The 16,901-nt window shown below is 42.6% G+C and overlaps 1 protein-coding gene across 2 annotated transcripts in view; it reads left to right on the top strand.

Annotated features, from left to right (window-relative positions):
- Positions 1-448: 448 nt before the first annotated feature.
- DCTD (dCMP deaminase) overlaps positions 449-16,901 on the top strand; it is a 202,915-nt gene continuing 186,462 nt past the window's right edge. Inside the window, exons 1-2 of one of the 2 annotated variants that reach the window (XM_078678926.1) lie at positions 449-604; positions 9,207-9,318. In XM_078678926.1, coding sequence (XP_078535052.1) covers positions 549-604; positions 9,207-9,318 — 168 coding nt within the window. In that variant the 5' untranslated portion in view covers positions 449-548. The remainder of the gene's footprint in view (positions 605-9,206; positions 9,319-16,901) is intronic. The other variant, XM_078678925.1, reaches the window with a different exon arrangement.

Raw genomic sequence — 16,901 nt, 5'->3', positions numbered from 1 at the left:
ATTCTACTGCATGACAAATCAAGGGTGCGTCCAGTAACATTTAGTAGATGGGCGTGATGTGTCACTAAGAATGACATACATAAAACGCGACAGTGTCACACATAAGCCCAATCAATCATGGAAATGTCACACATAAGCTAACTGAAAACTTGACAGCACTGCACAAAGTAACGAGCAAATGACATGCATTTTGCTTTCTTAAGACTACATAACTGGTCGCAATAACTACTTAATCACCAATCTTAGGGTCCGGATAACGTGTACTTGCCGTAAAGCCCTGCAAAGCACCCCTCGGAGTAGTAAGCGCCATATAAATACAATTACTATTACAAAAGCCATTCAGCTGTGTGCAGCAATCTAGCAACGGAAGTCTTTCATTCATATTATTATCTCGCCCATCATCGTCATCATGTGGGAGACTGCCTGTTTCGGCCGTTTTATTCAAAGCGAATAGGGCTTGCTCAACAACCTGAGTCTGACTTGAAACTCTTTCGCGCGTTTGTAGAATTGTCTCTCGCTTGCTTCTTTTGGGCCGTGGTAGAGCCAGCATGAGCGACCATAAACACCAGCAGATGGGCCTAGACGCCTGCCAGCATCAAAACGGGTAATGCGCTCGAGAATCGCGTCAGGGATGAATGATTCAATAATACACTGAAGAACCCCGTTTTACCAGAGCTTGAGCTCCGGCGTTTACGGGGTGTGAGGCTACTTTTAAAGACATGTGTACGCGATTGTCAGCTGCACATGTGTTTTTACTTCCGGCTTTTAAGAGTGAATAAAGTATATAAACATTAAAAAGCTAAACTGACAAATGTAAAATGCTATGTAAATGTCAAGGAATTTGAAAGTGGAGGCTAAACATTAAGCTGGTATCTTTAGCTTGCACAGAACCTAGTATAAATGACTGGTAGCTTCCAATAATTCACTGTAATATGCCAATAAAAAAGACCATTCCGTAAGAGTAAAAAGGCAAAGCAACATGCAAGAGTTTAGCATATGGCTTCATCTTTAAAAGTCAATTATTGAAAATTTTAAATCAAAGTTTTGTGTTTCGTTGATTAGTGAGGGAAGTCAAATGTTGTCCTTGGTGTGTTTGTTGTGTTTTGTTTTGTAGTTCAAATTGCTTAGATTGGGTACTAGAGCTTCCAACAGTGATTCAGTGGAGCTTCACAGAAATCAAAGGGTTAATAACTTGCTGTTTAAGTCATTGTTGTTCTTCTTAAAACACTGGAGGTGAAAAGTGGAGGTAAAAAGTGCAGAGCCCTTTCAGACTGGAGCAAATACATATCCAACAAATTAGATGTATTTTAGCACTTTAGGCCAACAACAGCATACTTTGATGACAGACAGCAATCCCTCAGATTGCAGAGAACTAATAGACTCCGGCCTTTGTGCAGATCATACCGGTGCTGGTGTCAGACAATATTTCCTCAGTAACAGAGAGCTGCTAGGCTCAGGCTTCAGAATTTTATTTGCGAAATGTGTTGGCACAAAAGCATCCACTTGGGCATGTGGGTGGATTGTAAAATGCCTTTCAATGGGAAATGAACTGGCACAGAATGATCTTTTTGGGCTTGAACATGAATTGTTTGTGTACTTATGATAAATGAATTAAACACTTCACGTTCAAATATCATCAAGGGTTTGGAATATTATTAACGGTAGCCACTTGCCCCAACTGTCTTTATATAATAATAATAAACAGCTGCAACTACTGGATGCTGCTAGACTTCTGAAGCAGGAAATGGTGAAGTTAAAGTCTGCAGTCTTCACTGAAGGCTAGTAGGTCCTCAGGAGGGATGCTGCAACAGTGCAACAGGGGTGGGGCTTCAAGGTACATCTGGACCAGGACAGGACACAGGTGTGTGAATCATTCTGCGGTGGTGGGGGTAGGTTCAGTGCTGAGGTTGAGGTGGATGGCTGCCAAGAAGCGCCAGCCCCCCGCCTTTCTCTCTTGTCGTGAATGATCCATAATGTTTTATTTTTTGTTGCTATTGGATAGTGATGAAGTATGTCAACTTTGCTCACCTCTACCTGTATATTCTATGCCATTGTTTATATCTGGCACCGTACATGGTAACGTCATGTGTCATTTTATTTGTATGAAGCCCAAATGATGTAGTTTTTAAACGACATGGGAAGTGCATGGGTAGGAATTATGGTTCCCTATAAAAAAAACTTTATACCTCTGAGTGTTATGGCCAAACCACCCCTTATTCTGTGTTACAACTGACACAGAAAATCTCCTTCGGGCTGGACTGTACCCATGAGGCTCAGGGTCAGACTGATTTGCATATGGCCATGTCTGAACTGGGATGGCAGAGTGGGCTAAAGAACGGTGCTAGATTAAACCCAGATCTTTTGACTGGGTGTGAGTGTTTGATTGGTTCAGATGCTCTGTCCATCACCACCCCCTTTTGTACCGCATTGTTTATATCTGGCACCGTACATGGTAACGTCAAGTGTCTTTTTATTTGTATGAAGCCCAAATGATGTAGTTTTTAAACGCCATGGGAAGTACATGGTAAGGAATTATGATTACCTATAAAAAAATATATACCTCTGAGTGTTATGGCCAAACCCCCCGTTATTCTGTGTTGCCACTGACACAGAAAATCTCCTGACATTATACCCTTTTAGGAGCATGTTGAGAACTACGGATCTTTTACATTCATGGACAAAAGCAGTAGGCAGGTATGTCTCCTTATTGTTTGGATACAGAAAGTTTAATATGCCTGTTCCCGGGTGCTAATGCCCTGCATCAGTTGTACAGGACACAGGCATATCGTGGGTGGTTACACGTTTTTCCACTGTGCCACTGAAATAACATTAGATCTTTCTTGTGATATAAAAGTATGCCTACCATTTAAAATACTCTTTGTTGAATAATATGTGTATTGTAGCATACATTCAGCACACTAACCAAATTTGTTGCGCTTACTAATCCTTGTTATTGTTTTGCTTTTTACTGTGATGCATGTGGGTGTGCACGTTTAGCCTGGGAGAACTACTCTATGCCAGTAATTCACTTGCTGCAGAAATCGGGATACCTCTTTTACTGTAGTGATGCCTTTGTTGTAATTCACTGTTATATCTGTAGTGTTGCATTTGAATATTTAGTTGTGTATTGCTGTATTTGGTTAACTGTTGTGCTAGTAGTCTGATTGTGTAATACTTAATTTGGTGTTGCTGAGATGTATGTCAGTACAACGCGGTTGTTTTCAACCCGGTACTTTACATCGCAGATTTTACAACGCAAGTCGTTACAACAACTTGCGTTGGAGGGTGTGGATTTCGGAATCTTATAATTTTATATTCCAACACCAGTCCCCGTAACAGTAGGGAAGGTGTTGGAATATAAAATTACAATATTCCTTATCCCACAGCGCCATCCAGCGCAAGTCGTAGTAACGACTTGCGTTGTAAAAGACGCGTCGTAACTGCACTGCGGGGTAACATCTGCGTTGTAAAGGATGTTCCCCGTGTTGCTGTGCAGTTCATTGATGTCCATAGGCAGTTACTTGATTTTCCAATCTATTTTGTTTTATCTCTAACCTTTTAACGTCGAGCAGTTCTGAGGCATTACCAATCTGTGGTAAACCTTCCCAACCATCTACCTGTCTAGGCGGCTTTGCCATTGTGCCTGTGTGACATCTTGCTTTATTGTGTCCCTGGGACACTTAAACAGAGGCAACCCTCTTGCTTCAAATGCACATTTTCCTATTGTCTCCCTCTTCTGTGCCCACATCTATGTATTTTCATGTCTGCAGTTCCTTAGACAGTCTGACTCTTTGCCAGCCTGTGCCCACTTAAAAAAGTCATGACCTAGTGTTCTGCTGGATGACAATGCTGAACTCTTTGTAAGAGGGACTATACGACTTCAGCAGTGATGGGTGCCCTTGTCCAGTCAGCCTACTTGCATGCCTTATTGCCCTGCTTTCAGTATCTTGAGAGCCAGGATTTTGCCTATGATGAACAGTAGAGAACCACTCTGAAACCTGCTGCAGAATCATGTTGATGACCCTGTCTTAAAAAACAGGCTCTAAACCTTTGCAAGCTTTAAGCTGGAGCTAGCAGCAAGATGCAGCAACTTCTCTCCCTTGTTAAATTCTATTTTAATTCAGATTACTAGTTTTATCAGCACTTTTCATAGCTGAGCTTTTTTGTAGGACAGTGATTTCATGTGTGTCATATATTTTCATAAAGGCTACTTTGCGCATACTGTTTTTTATTAATCACTTTTACTATGGGTAGAAGCCTGGTTAGAGTAGTTGAGCTCTCTTTGCATCATGTTTACTCATGCTAAACCTAAAGTAATGAAAAATAATGATCATGCACCTGTTCATTTAAGTGAAATCATGGGAAATAGTTCCTTGCTGTACCCTTACCCCAAAACAACCAATGTTAATGTTGTTCTTGATGAGTTTATCTTTCTGAACGCATGGTTGGCAAAATTTGGTTCTTAACGTGGGTATGGTGATCACGGGTATAAAATAAATCCAGTGTCTACGGCAGGGGATGAGGATAGTAGGGCAACTGTATATTATCAGAAATACAGTTCTGCTCCTCTGCTTTGTTTGTACGCGAGTCCTGTACAAACATTGATTCCAGCATTACCCTGTCCAAAAACTTAAGGACCCTGACCAGGAGCAATCCTATAGAAAGTGGTAACTGGAAAGCAGAGTACATGTAATGTAAAACAGTATACAGATCTTTGTTCTACAAGACCACAATTTGAATGAAGCAGCAATACTCTATTCATGCCTGTAGATAACAGTTGGATTAAGATCTACTGCTACCAATGCTTTCCTTGTAGAAGGGGAGAGTGAATGCATGCATGAGTTGAGTGACTTCTGAGAAACCGTTGTCATTACTCACTGAATTATGTTGTCGAAGAGTTGTGTGCTTTGAACTGGTCCATTTGAAAGCACGACTTTTTTTGAAGCTTCATTTGGATAAAAATGTAACTAAAAAACCTAATGGCACCTGATGGGGGCATAACTGTTAAACTCGCTGGGTGTTCACCTACCCATATGTCTCTGGTGCGGAATCCATCTGAAGATACTGAAGATTTGATGCCTTTAAACTGAAGAAAACGTAAAAGGGTTCGCAGCTGATTCAATAGCATTTCTGGCATGTCACTTGCTTCCAGGGCTGGATTGACATCCTGTTCTTGTATCTTGAGTAAAGAGTCTACAGAGAACATGCTCATCCACGTGCTCAAGGCTGTAGATGTACATTGATGGCACGTTTTATTGAAGGGAAAATATTTTGGGTTTAGTAGTTCAACTGAGGAGGCTCCATTTTGATATTTAAGCACTTGGATGGATTTTTAGACTTGTAGTTGTCTGTTGGCAGCTAGACAGTCTATAAAACACTGAATTCTAAATGTATTTTTAGATTATTAGATATAGTATTTTTCACAAAGTGCAGGAACAGACATAATAATTACCGAAATCGCATTAGAACAAATGTGTCCAGAGCAAGACCAAATACGTATACACAGAAGAGCTGTTGTTAGACATGACATCTTTTTGCGTGTTTCCACTGTCTTTTTGATTTCTGACCTCCCGGTTTTGACTCTATTTTTGCTGGTTTAGTGTCTCTGCGCACTTTCTCACTGCTGTTCAGTGTTAAAGTGCAAGTGCTCCTTTTGTAATTTATATTATGGATTGGTGTTTCCATGATTGGCACATTTGACTTACTGGCAAGTCCCTAGTAAAGTGCACTGAGAGTGCCAGGGCCTGTAAATCAAATGCTACTAGTAGGCCTACAGCACCGATTATGCCACCCACAGAAGTAGCCCTGTAAAAGTAACTCAGCCCTGCCACTGCAGAGTACGCGCACAGTTTATAACTGCCATGTCGACCTGGCAAGTGCAGCCACTTGCCAGGCCCCAGCCTTCCCTCTTCTTACATGTTATTCACCCCTAAGGTAGGCCCAAGGTACCCCTGTGGGCAGGGTGGAGTGTATGTGAAAGGTAGGACATGCCCTGGTGTGTATGACATGTCATGAAAGTGAATACTGCCAATTTTTTTTCACTATTGCAAGGCTACCTGTTCCCATGGGATAGAATGGGGAGTTTGCCTATAACATCTTATAAACATAACTACCCCTGGGAACAAGTTAGGGAAATAAAGTTTAGTGTGCCTGAACTTAGAATGTTAAAATGCATCTTTTAGTGAGGGTGATTTTTACATTCTGTGTTTGAAAATACCACTTTTAGAACGTAGGTATTTTCTTACTCAGTCATCCAATGTGCCTCTGCTAGGATGCGTATTGACTGTCTGACTTTGGCTAGATTTGACGGCTCCCCAGGGAGCCAAGACGCACATCTTGGGAACCACTGCTCTACAGGCTCTGCGCAATTACATTTTCTTTGATGGCCAGAAGGAACAAAGTGATTACTCATAGTAAGCTTTGTTGGATTCGGCCTTCAATTTTGTTGGCCTGTGGTGTTTTTTATGGGAGAAAGCAACCAAACACATGTAGAAAACAATACGTGAAAAATATTTGCTCTTGTCAAATTTATTTATGAAAAAGAACTGCGTGAGCCATTTGTAACTTCACAATTTGATCTGGTGTGCATACAAAGATTTTTTTTGACTTCTTAAAATCGGAAATTAGAAAAGCTCAGAATATCATGTAATCCAAATAAACGTTTTGAAATGCAATGCTTTTTGGTGAGGTGTATGAAGCACACGGCTAATTGAAGAGACTCTTGGTACTTTGAAAAAATAGTGGTATACATTTGTCCACACCTGGTATTACTGTTTGCACAGTGCTACATTCATTATCACCAAGCTTTCAGAGTGACTGAGAAAGCAGTTTCGAATCTGAATCACTTAACTTCTGCCTATGTTCCTTTTTTTACACGGTTATCTTTTAATATTTTCACCAGGCTAGCTTTATAGTGAAATAGGAAGCCCCACAGACATTGAGCAAAAAAATCGGATTCATATATTTTTTTTATTTAGAGTAGCGATCGTGGTTTATGAAACATTTATTTGGTAAAATTATAACCTTGAAATTGAATTGGATATTAAGTTGAAATAGCGTAGTCGGTATAAGGAAATCGGTTAAAAAGGCAGAGGGAGGTATCTTAAACAACAGATGATTGAACGATTGAATAAGAAACTCCAGTGGTTAAAGTGAGTGGTTGAAGAATAATAGAGGTGACATAAGACAAGGGCGAGACCTAGTTTTTAATGCAGAAGTGGTAAGGATTTACAAAAGCGCAAGTAGTAGGCATTATCTCATACACTCCCAGGAAAAACTAGAATCGACAAATAATTGTCAAGTTGCAGAATAGCATGAAGACATAAACATTTTGTTATCTTTGCATGAAAGTAAATATTGTATATGCTTGAGTTTAGTAGGTTTATGTAAAGTTATTTGCATGTACACTATTATGTACTATGCAAAAACATACTGCGATATAAATTATGAATATATCTTGCAATAGTGCTAAAAGCGAATAAAAACATTAAAAACGTGGTAAAGGGGTTCACCAGTTTTGTTAGACTGTAGATTTAGTATCAATATGTGGTCAATAGGAGTGAAAATGGTTAGGAGGATTTAAAAAACACTTCCATATAATGAGCTATATTTGAGAGCCGGTGATGATGATGGGTAGTACAGTGGTAATTAATTAGAACCTAGAAATTTGATGACGAACTATACTAAGGATCACAGTGATTGAAAGTTGTGCTTGGCTGCAATTGAAGCGTTTAGCCAAAACTAAATAAATGATAGAGATCACGATTGTGGGGTTCTTAAGAAATGTAGGACCTAACACCACGACTCCGTAAGAAAAGCCTTACAAAAACAGACAGGATGAAAAGGTTGGCGTCCCAAGCTCCTGTGTAAGAAATATTGGTGAGATGGGAGGGAAACCCATGATCGTATGGAGCATTCGAATTATTTGGAAAAGTCATAATTCTCATACTTGTCAAATGTTGCCTACAGATCAAGCAAAAAAGAATTTCATTTGATATTAGTGTGACGGGAACAAGCGAGGTGCTTTGTAACTAAATTCAAACGGGCTAAGACCTTATTAATGAAGGGCGAGCTAGTTAAAAAAAAAAACAGTTGGTGATAGACAAACCATTCTAAAACCTTTGAAAGGCTAGTAATAATAATTGCAGTGCTAAAATTGAAAATAGTGTTATGTTTAAACATATTGAAGTGAATCAGTAGATATTCTATTTATGCTGTTGTATAGAACGTAATGAATGCCAGGAGAAATTTGGGATGTTGTCTGGTCAGTAGAGGCAGCAGCTGAATTGGCATGACAAAGAAACGTCAGAGAGTAATGTCTTCAAATGGCAATTTGGAGAGGAGTGGAAGCGTGCAAAAGGTCCAAATACTTTGAATGGGTTGAGGAGAAGCAAACATAAAGGTACATATAAAGTAGAGCTTAAACGTTTGATGTGAAGTAGTGGGTGATCTTGGCAGACTCTCCTGAAGACTGCCTACCCAGATTCCAAAAGTGGTTTTAGCTGATTAAGGACTGAAGACAAAAATGAGTGAGATGGGATGGAGCAAGAGATAAATTAAGTTGCATAAATAATGATTTTCAGCATAGTGCATTGACAGATCATTGATTGAGGGTAAGCCAGAATAGCAAGCACAAAAGAGTGACATTTTCTAACACCTTTTCAAAGCTTATTGAGCGTATTGCAGATGGACTTGAAAGCTCTTGTAATCCATAGATGCAGGTTTGTGAGAGCAGAACCTGATTCTAGTTTGTGGGAAAGCTAGTTAGTTTGTTAATTTAAGGTAAGTCAATGAGCGCATCCTCAAGGAGGAAGGGAAGTTGGTGGAGTGTAAATGGTAATGTTTGATTGATCGTAGGTCTTTTCGAGAGCAAGATAACGAAAATCAATGTCAAGCATGCAATTAAAAATCTTGAAGGTTGTTAAAGATCCACAACCACAATGAGTGCAAAATGACCAGAGACTGATTAGTCGCTGGGGACCAGCGAAAAGAGACTGGCCCATAATTCCTTCAAGAAGATTAGTCGGCTCAGTTTTGATTGCAGCTATTGTGAATACTCGCCGTGTAAGCTAAGGCCTAAAAATAATGTAGATTATTTTATGCAAGGATGGATCTTTTTAATGTTTCTCAATCCTCATACTTATTCAGAATGGAGTGTGTGCAGGGGATTTGATTCGATTTTTGATATGTGCTCTTATTTTTTACAGACTTGGATCCCAAAACGTATGCAAAAAACGTGAAGATTATTTGGAATGGCCTGAATATTTCATGGCAGTTGCATTTTTATCAGCACAGAGGAGCAAGGATCCAAGTTCTCAGGTAAGGGGATTGTATGCTGCAGTTAAACTCCTCAGTTGCAGGATTTGTCAGCCCAGGTAGGTTTGTATCCAATCGGACTGAATAATGCTACAAATAAAGCATAGTGTTATGTACCATATTGACATGGTTACTAAATAGTTCTATTTTTATAGTGCTCTTGGGATGACGTAGTGCTTGCCCCTCCTGACCCAGACCACTACTCAACCACGGAAGTTTGGTTCTCTTGTTCGCTAGGTAATTCAAGGATACGTCCTGATCTCAGGACTTCAGGAAGTATCCTTAAAAAATAAAATTAGTAATGCCACTGTATGTGCGCTGAGGCTGTGCTAACCAGTAAGGTAAATGTCCGTGCTACCACAATATATCAAGCCATTTTGTCTGCCAAACCCCTTTTCAGGAGAAACATTTTACTTCAAAAACATTGGTGTGCATCCCTGCATACCTGTATGAAATGCTGCAATTTTGCCTTATTTAGTTGTCTCCTTTCTGTTCAGGCAAAAGCATTAGCATTCAGTATAACTTTGTGCATGGCAGTCGGCACGCTGTGGGAACTATTTGTATCCAAGGCAGGAACACAGATACTGATTCCTGATTGTTGTATTGTCAGACGTTTGTCCTGAAGGACCGTGTGTCTCGGTCTTAACTATCTTTGCAAAATACTCTCCTAATTTAATAGACTTTCACAGGTATGAATGCCTGTGCCCCATTACCTTTTGGTGATCATATGTTTACATCACACTCACATGTTCTGATGGAACATGTGCTGATTTGCAGCTGTTATGAAAGATGAATGTATCCAAAATTACTTGTAATTTATTGAAATCAGAAAGATGTCTAAGGTAAGGGTTCTAGCAAAAACCGAAATTTGCACATCTTTACCTTAGTATGGTCAGTTTTGTGTTTTCCTCAAACTGCTGATGATGGGCACGGTATGGCATGCCCAGTTATTGTCTTGCTTCTGTATTGTATGTTTGTAGAGCTAATTTAAATTCATCTGAACATCCTCTTAATTTAAAAACCTTTGAGTGGCCTCTCATTCAGTAATCCCATATCTTTACAGGGGATAGTTGCATTTTTGTTGCAGCTAGCTACTGAAAGGTGCTGGTAGCACTTTTCTGAACTTAGCTGCTTAGTTTGGTTATTTTTTTTTGGGGGGGGGGCGTGGTTCCGTGCATGGGAAAAGGGCAAGGGAATAGCCTAATCCACTATTATTATTATTATTATTATTCTGAGTTTTGTATAGCGCCTGGTTACCAATAGGCATCCCAGCGCTTACCAGAACATAACACTACTAAGAAGATGCAGGGATTAAACGGAAAACAAAGAAGTTTTTAAAAGCTTACGGAAACGAAGAAGACTAGCTTCCGAGCGCAGATGTAAGGGCAATGAGTTCCACAAGGAAGCCACATTTATTGAGAACCTTCTGCCACCAGTTCTCGCCTTTTTCACCCTGCCAACCTGAAGGAGATGTTGGTGGTCAGAGCGAAGTGAACGAGAGGCCTTGTAGGGCTGGACCATCTCATCCAGAATGGGTGGACCGACTCCGTGCAGAACTTTGTGGGCAATGCAGAGTGACTTAAATTTCACCCTGTCCCTCACAGGGAGCCAGTGCAATGCCCTCAACGCGGGACGGGCAGATTGACGCCTAGGGAGACCCGTCAGGAGCCTGGCAGCCGCGTTCTGCACCTGCTGCAGTCTGTTCAGGGTAGATTCGGGTGCGCCCAGGAATAGCGCATTGCTGAAATCCAGCCGCGAGATGATAAGTCCCTGGATGAGGAGCCTTCGGGTGGCCACTGGGAGCAAGGGCAAGATCTTCTGGGCTGAGCGGAGCAGGCCAAAGCACACGCCAGCGGTCTTTTTGGCGTGGGTTTTAAACGATAGGTCCTGCTCCAGCCATACCCCCAAGCTCTTGATCTCCTGCTTGGGGGGAGGCATCGGACCCAGACAGTCTGGCCAGCTGCTGGGGGACAAAGATGGAGAAGAGTTCCCCAGCAGCATCAGTTCCGTCTTGGAGCCATTTAACTTTAGGGCTGAGCTGCACATCCACGTGTAGATCTTTTCAAGACATGAGTGCAGCCGGTCGGGATGGTGCGCCGACTGGGAAAGGCCAACCACCAGCTGAGTATCATCAGCATAACTGATGATTTTAATACCCAGCGGCCGTACCACACTCTCCAGGGGGGCCATATAAACGTTGAATAAGGTAGGGCTCAATGAAGAGCCCTGTGGCACACCGCACTGGAGAGGGGTTGACGATGATTTTTCCTGTCCTTCCCACACCTCAAATGTACGACCTTCCAAGAAGGAAGCGAACCATTTGAGGGCCAGACCCGTGACCCCCACCCCCGACAGCGGTTGGAGAAGCACCAGATGGTCCACGGTATCAAAAGCAGCGCTGAGGTCCAGGAGGATCACTGCCACTGATCCCCCCGAATCCAGCATGCTCCTCGCACTCTCCACGACCGCCAGTAGGGCGGTGTCAGTCCCCTGACCGGGGCGAAAACCCGTTTGGGAATCGGCCAGGAGGGAATTGGCTTCCAAGAAGTTCGAAAGGCGACTGTTCACCAGCTTCTCCGCCACCTTACTGATACCCGGCAGCAAGGAGATTGGCCGAAAGTTGGCGAGATCGGCGGGGTCGAGGTTAGGCTTTTTCAAAAGAGCCTTAACCACCGCCCCTTTCCAACTAGGGGGAACTACCCCATGGGCGAGAGACAGGTTTATCAAGTCCGTCACAGGGCCGACGATGGTAGATGACACCTGTTTAAGATACTTAATAGGTGCTGGATCTTTCGGGGAGCCACTCTTCATAGACCTCAGAACTGCCAAAACTTCCTCCTTAGTAACCGGACCAAGGGAGGCCAGCTCCACTAGACAACATGCTCACAGGTTTCAGATTTGCAAGTGTTTGAAAATACTCAAAATTGAAAATACTCAAAATTTTCCAAATAATGCTTCGAAACCTACACGGATCTTAGCTTTCTAGATTTTTTGATTTGTTTTTGCATGCCAGAGTATCCGAAGGTATAGTGTGCAGGACAGTTCCCGGAATTCTTTCGAGAGGCAAGTAAGACAAGGTTGCCACATTTTATCAAAGGGGGGAGGCAGTCTGTGGCTAGTGCAGTTAGCTTTTCCATTCACAGCAGTTCCCATAGGTTGCTTAGCCAGTCTATATGTGTAGTGATGTTATTGGTACCCCATCTGGGAAGAAGGAGCTGCTTGGCTGCACCCAATAAAGCAATTGTGCGACCTCTGCTGCATCGTAATGGCTAGGTAAGCGGGTTAGGGAGGCCCAGGAGAACGTAACTAGGGAACCTAGTAACCTCAGTGTCAAATATCGCATTCACTGAATCCAGGAACCCCCCCCCCCCCCAAAAGGATTCCATTTTGGGGCATTCCCATAGGAGGTGGGTAAGGGTGCCCGCTGGCCACATTGGGGCCAGCAGCTGCCACAGTAGGATCCCAGGTGGCAATCCTAGCTGGGTGGGATACTAATAATTTGCAGTTTTAAAAAACATTACTTTACAAGTGGTCCTAAGGGCTGATGTTCATGCGCGGTGTAAAATGTTGTTCCATTCCCTATCTGTAAAGGGGCATCCACACTCACCCTCCCATGTAGCCCATGCAGGTGACTATTGGGGAGTCTGGGGTATGATAAGAAAGTCATAAATGCCAGACAGGAGTTTTTGTCTTGGGTGCAAGTGAGAAGCCAATGCTGAAAAGACGTGAGTAACCGACAGGCGTGAGGTCTGAGCCAAGGCTGTCACCCAATGTGCCTCGGTCAAGTACTGCCATCGTGCTGTGTCAGGGGAGTTATAAGCCAGTTGTAGTGTTGGGCAGTCCATAAGTCCCTTAGTATCGAAAAATCCCCAATTCGCTTGGAGTTGACCTCTTGCCAAACCTGAAATCCCGCTCCCTTGGCCGCAGACGGGAAGTGTGGGTTGCCAATCACTGGCTTCTGTGGGGACAGGGGCATGGACAGGTCGTGTCTCAGTTGTACTGTGTCCCAAACCCCAACTGTCGCCCTCACCACTAGTGACACATAAACTCCAGATGGCCAATGGGTTTCGGTAACCAGGGGACCTTCCAGATATGGTTTGCCGCAATCAGCTGATCAATAAAGCTCCAGTGTTTTCTCTATGTGCGTCTGGGACAGTTTCACTGTAAAGCGCAGTTGCGCAGCTTGATAATAGCGGCGCAAATGTGGTATACCCAGCCCCCCGCTGACATTGAGAGGGAGGCATGGGTTTCGGCCCAGATGAAGTCCCAGATAAGAGTGCGTAGCTTATCCAGCATAAATGGAGTAGGCTGGAGAGGGAGGGTTTGCATTACGTATACGATTTTGGAGAGGAGCGCCACCTTGACCGCAGCTATATACCCGAGCGAAGAGAAGGCCACGACTCTTCCAATAGGTAAGGTCTGATCCTGTGATCGCTAAGACGTTGCCATAGTAATGGGTAGCTGTGGCTGCAGTTGTGGAGTCGGTCTGTAGTCCCAAGTAGGGCAGACCATGATCTGCCCACTGGAAGGGGAACTATGTGCTAAGCCGGGCCTTCGCCAAGTCTGAAACAGTCCTGTTGAGGAAGGAAGATTTTGGTAGGTTAGTTTTAAACGCGGAGGCTCTACTGAATGCAGCTAATTCAGTCATAACAGCTTCTAGGGTGGTGTCTGGGTCAATGAGGGTCAGGTGCACTCCGTCCGCGTATAACATAATCTTATGTTCCCGTCCACCAATCTGAATGCCTTTTATTCGGGGGTTGCTCCGGATCCGTTCCGCGAATGGCTCCATATAAAGTGCGAAGAGCAAAGGTGACGAGGGACAGCCCTGCTTGGTGCCCCGGGTGATCGCAGTTGTTTTTGCTGATTTTTTTGGACCACCTACTAACAATATACTTTCCTTTGAATGAACGGGTCTGACATACAATGTGTAGCTGAAAATTTCACATTTCTATTTTTCATTTATACTTTCATTAGTTTTTAGTTCAACTATTAGTTTTTTGTAAAAACTATGAATTATATACACAAGTGACCCTTTTGCTGAATTTGAAATGTAGTCTGCTTTTCAAAAATGCATTGCTCTCAGTGTTCACCGGTGGGTATGATACCTGCTTCGACCACAAGCTGCATTAGATAGTACATTTCTCCTATTTTAGTTGATTCTAACACTTAGAAAAATGCAAAAACTTATGTGAAAAAAATATTTCTATAACAACTCTGCTCGTTTCTAATAGTTTGGAAGATAGTGCAATTTCTTTTATAAATGTGTTCGTAACAAGCAATTTTTAAGGAATTGAATGCATGAAATGTACAGCAGTGTCCCTTTCATTCATCTAATAGCCTAGCGAGAAATTTGCAAGAGTGTGAACATCAAAGGAACTTATACATAATAATTATGTTTGTCATAATTAACTTTAATGATGAGCTACATAAGTGTATTTCTGCAGAAACGTCTCTAAAATCTACTGAATTCAGGTCTTTGAAATGATCTATTGTGGATAGATATGGCAGTAGAGATTGAATTGGAGCAACTCCAAGAACTCCGAACCACTGTTCCCCATAATAGCAACAATAATGTATCTGACATTCAGGGAGTCAAACTGCCATTAAAATGCTGCCTTTTTTGGTGGCGTGTGTTAATTCACTGGCCCTTGTAAGCAGAACGCAAACATTGGGGGCAGGAGCACAGTTACGACCCTTACTTGCTCTCTTTTCATTTGCTCTCGGAGAAAAAGAATCCCTTCATAAATCCAGGTAAGGTCCTCAATAGCATATCCAAGACCCTTATCCATCACATATTTTAAATGTCTTCCTTTATAGAGATGCACCAACACTTTCGCCAACCTCTGAATTGGAAACAGGTAACTTCAAAACTGTTGAGAAGCAATTAGTCCTATTACAACTTGTTATATACTTAACCCAGGTGGACTATGTCAAGTATATAACTGTCTTGCAGCTCAATCTATCAGGGCTATCCACCCAGTTGAACTAAATGGCACACAAGACAGCAAATGCTGGCAAAAAAAACATGCACAACATAACATAATAAAACACATCAACAAAAGAGTGACAGCAACTACAAATTCATAAATGTATGATCCCTCAACGAGAGCCACAAAAAGCAGGATAGGGTGAAAAGAAAATGAAAAAGATTTTTTTTTCTTATTTAAAAAGAACCCTCACTCGCCGACCTAGTCGGTGACGTGCTTCATCATTGGGTTCTACTGGAGCAACCAAATGTCACCCCAGTATGCTACTACGCCTGTAATACAGCGGAGCTGGATTTTTTCTATATCAAGAAAGTGCCAAAAGAAAATGTGCTAATGTGAGTGGTCCTAGGACTTTATGAACCCCAAAGGAATCCATGTGCCTGAATGCTAGATAGCGCTCCAAGCCTGTGAATGTTCTGTGATGTCATCTAGAGTGTTGATAGGCACTCTGCCCTGGATGTTCTGTCAGTGGCAGTTGCTGCTTGTGCCTTGGCTGTGCCAGCTGGGACGGCTCTCTTTAGCCTACAATAAACTCTACAGTTGCCTACTCCAGTGGTGTCCTTCATACATCATTTCGGCTTATATGTTCTTTTTGTTATCATGGTGTTTTAGCGCGGTTGTCCATTCCGTCATCTGTGAAATAGTTTTTTCTAGACTGGAACGTGTGGGTTCAATCTCTAGTGGAAGAGGGGATGAATGTTTTGGTCGAAAATCCTGTAATAGTTTTGGATGGAATTATTATTGTTTAACGGTGCTCACTCCCACTGTCCCTATGCCCCTGAAAGGATTCCTTTGTAATAGTTAATTTTCAGAGCTCATGCAACAAACAATAATCACTTCCTAGTTAAAAAAAAAAACGACTGACTTCATGGTCCTTACCAATTATCACGTACCTCTCAAATATACTGTAGGAAGCTATATCTCCATATAGCGCATCAAAATGAGGTACACTGTGCAGAGAGTCCAGGTAAAGTGCAAAGGCCAACTCAAATGCTCACATTTTTGGTAGTGTGGGCGAAGTGTGGGCGAACAGTTAGGCATTTTAGAGGGTAGTGCTAAGCATTAATGACGCACAAAAGCGGCAGCAAATGAGGTAAGTACTTTTCGAGTTATGAATTTTTTCAGTTTTCAGAAATGGGTACATAGGGTATTTTCTGGTTCAGCAATGTTATCCTATGGAGGAAAAACATGCATTGCATTCAGGCACTTAGCAGCGACTTGCGGGGCTGTTCTCCTGGATTTGAGGTGAGTATGGGGCAGGGTCCAAAGCCACACCAACAGGTCACCTTGGGAGGTTCTGGGGAATCCAGGTGCCAAGGGGTGTCTCGCATCTGGTGTCCCATTCGCTTTAATGGGAGAACGGTCCGGTCAAAAAGAGGCTGCAAGCTGGGACTGGGGTACCCCCAGGGGAGCTTGACTCTTGAGATCGACAGGCACACAGGGACACCCTTGGACCTCTTCTCCTCAGGCTGTGGTGCCCTGGTACACTAATTTCTTTTTTGGGCCGGATCTGGTGCTGGAGTTTCTCATGGTTAGAGGGGGACTGCAGAAAGAGGCTGCAGGTGGCGTCTGGAAGTCCAGTCTGGGCAAACCCAGTGT

This window comes from Lissotriton helveticus, chromosome 2_2 (genome assembly GCF_964261635.1).
Source record: "Lissotriton helveticus chromosome 2_2, aLisHel1.1, whole genome shotgun sequence".
Lineage (NCBI taxonomy): Eukaryota > Metazoa > Chordata > Amphibia > Caudata > Salamandridae > Lissotriton > Lissotriton helveticus.
The sequence above is the reverse complement of the archived record's forward strand: the minus strand, read 5'-3'. Positions and strand labels throughout refer to the sequence as shown.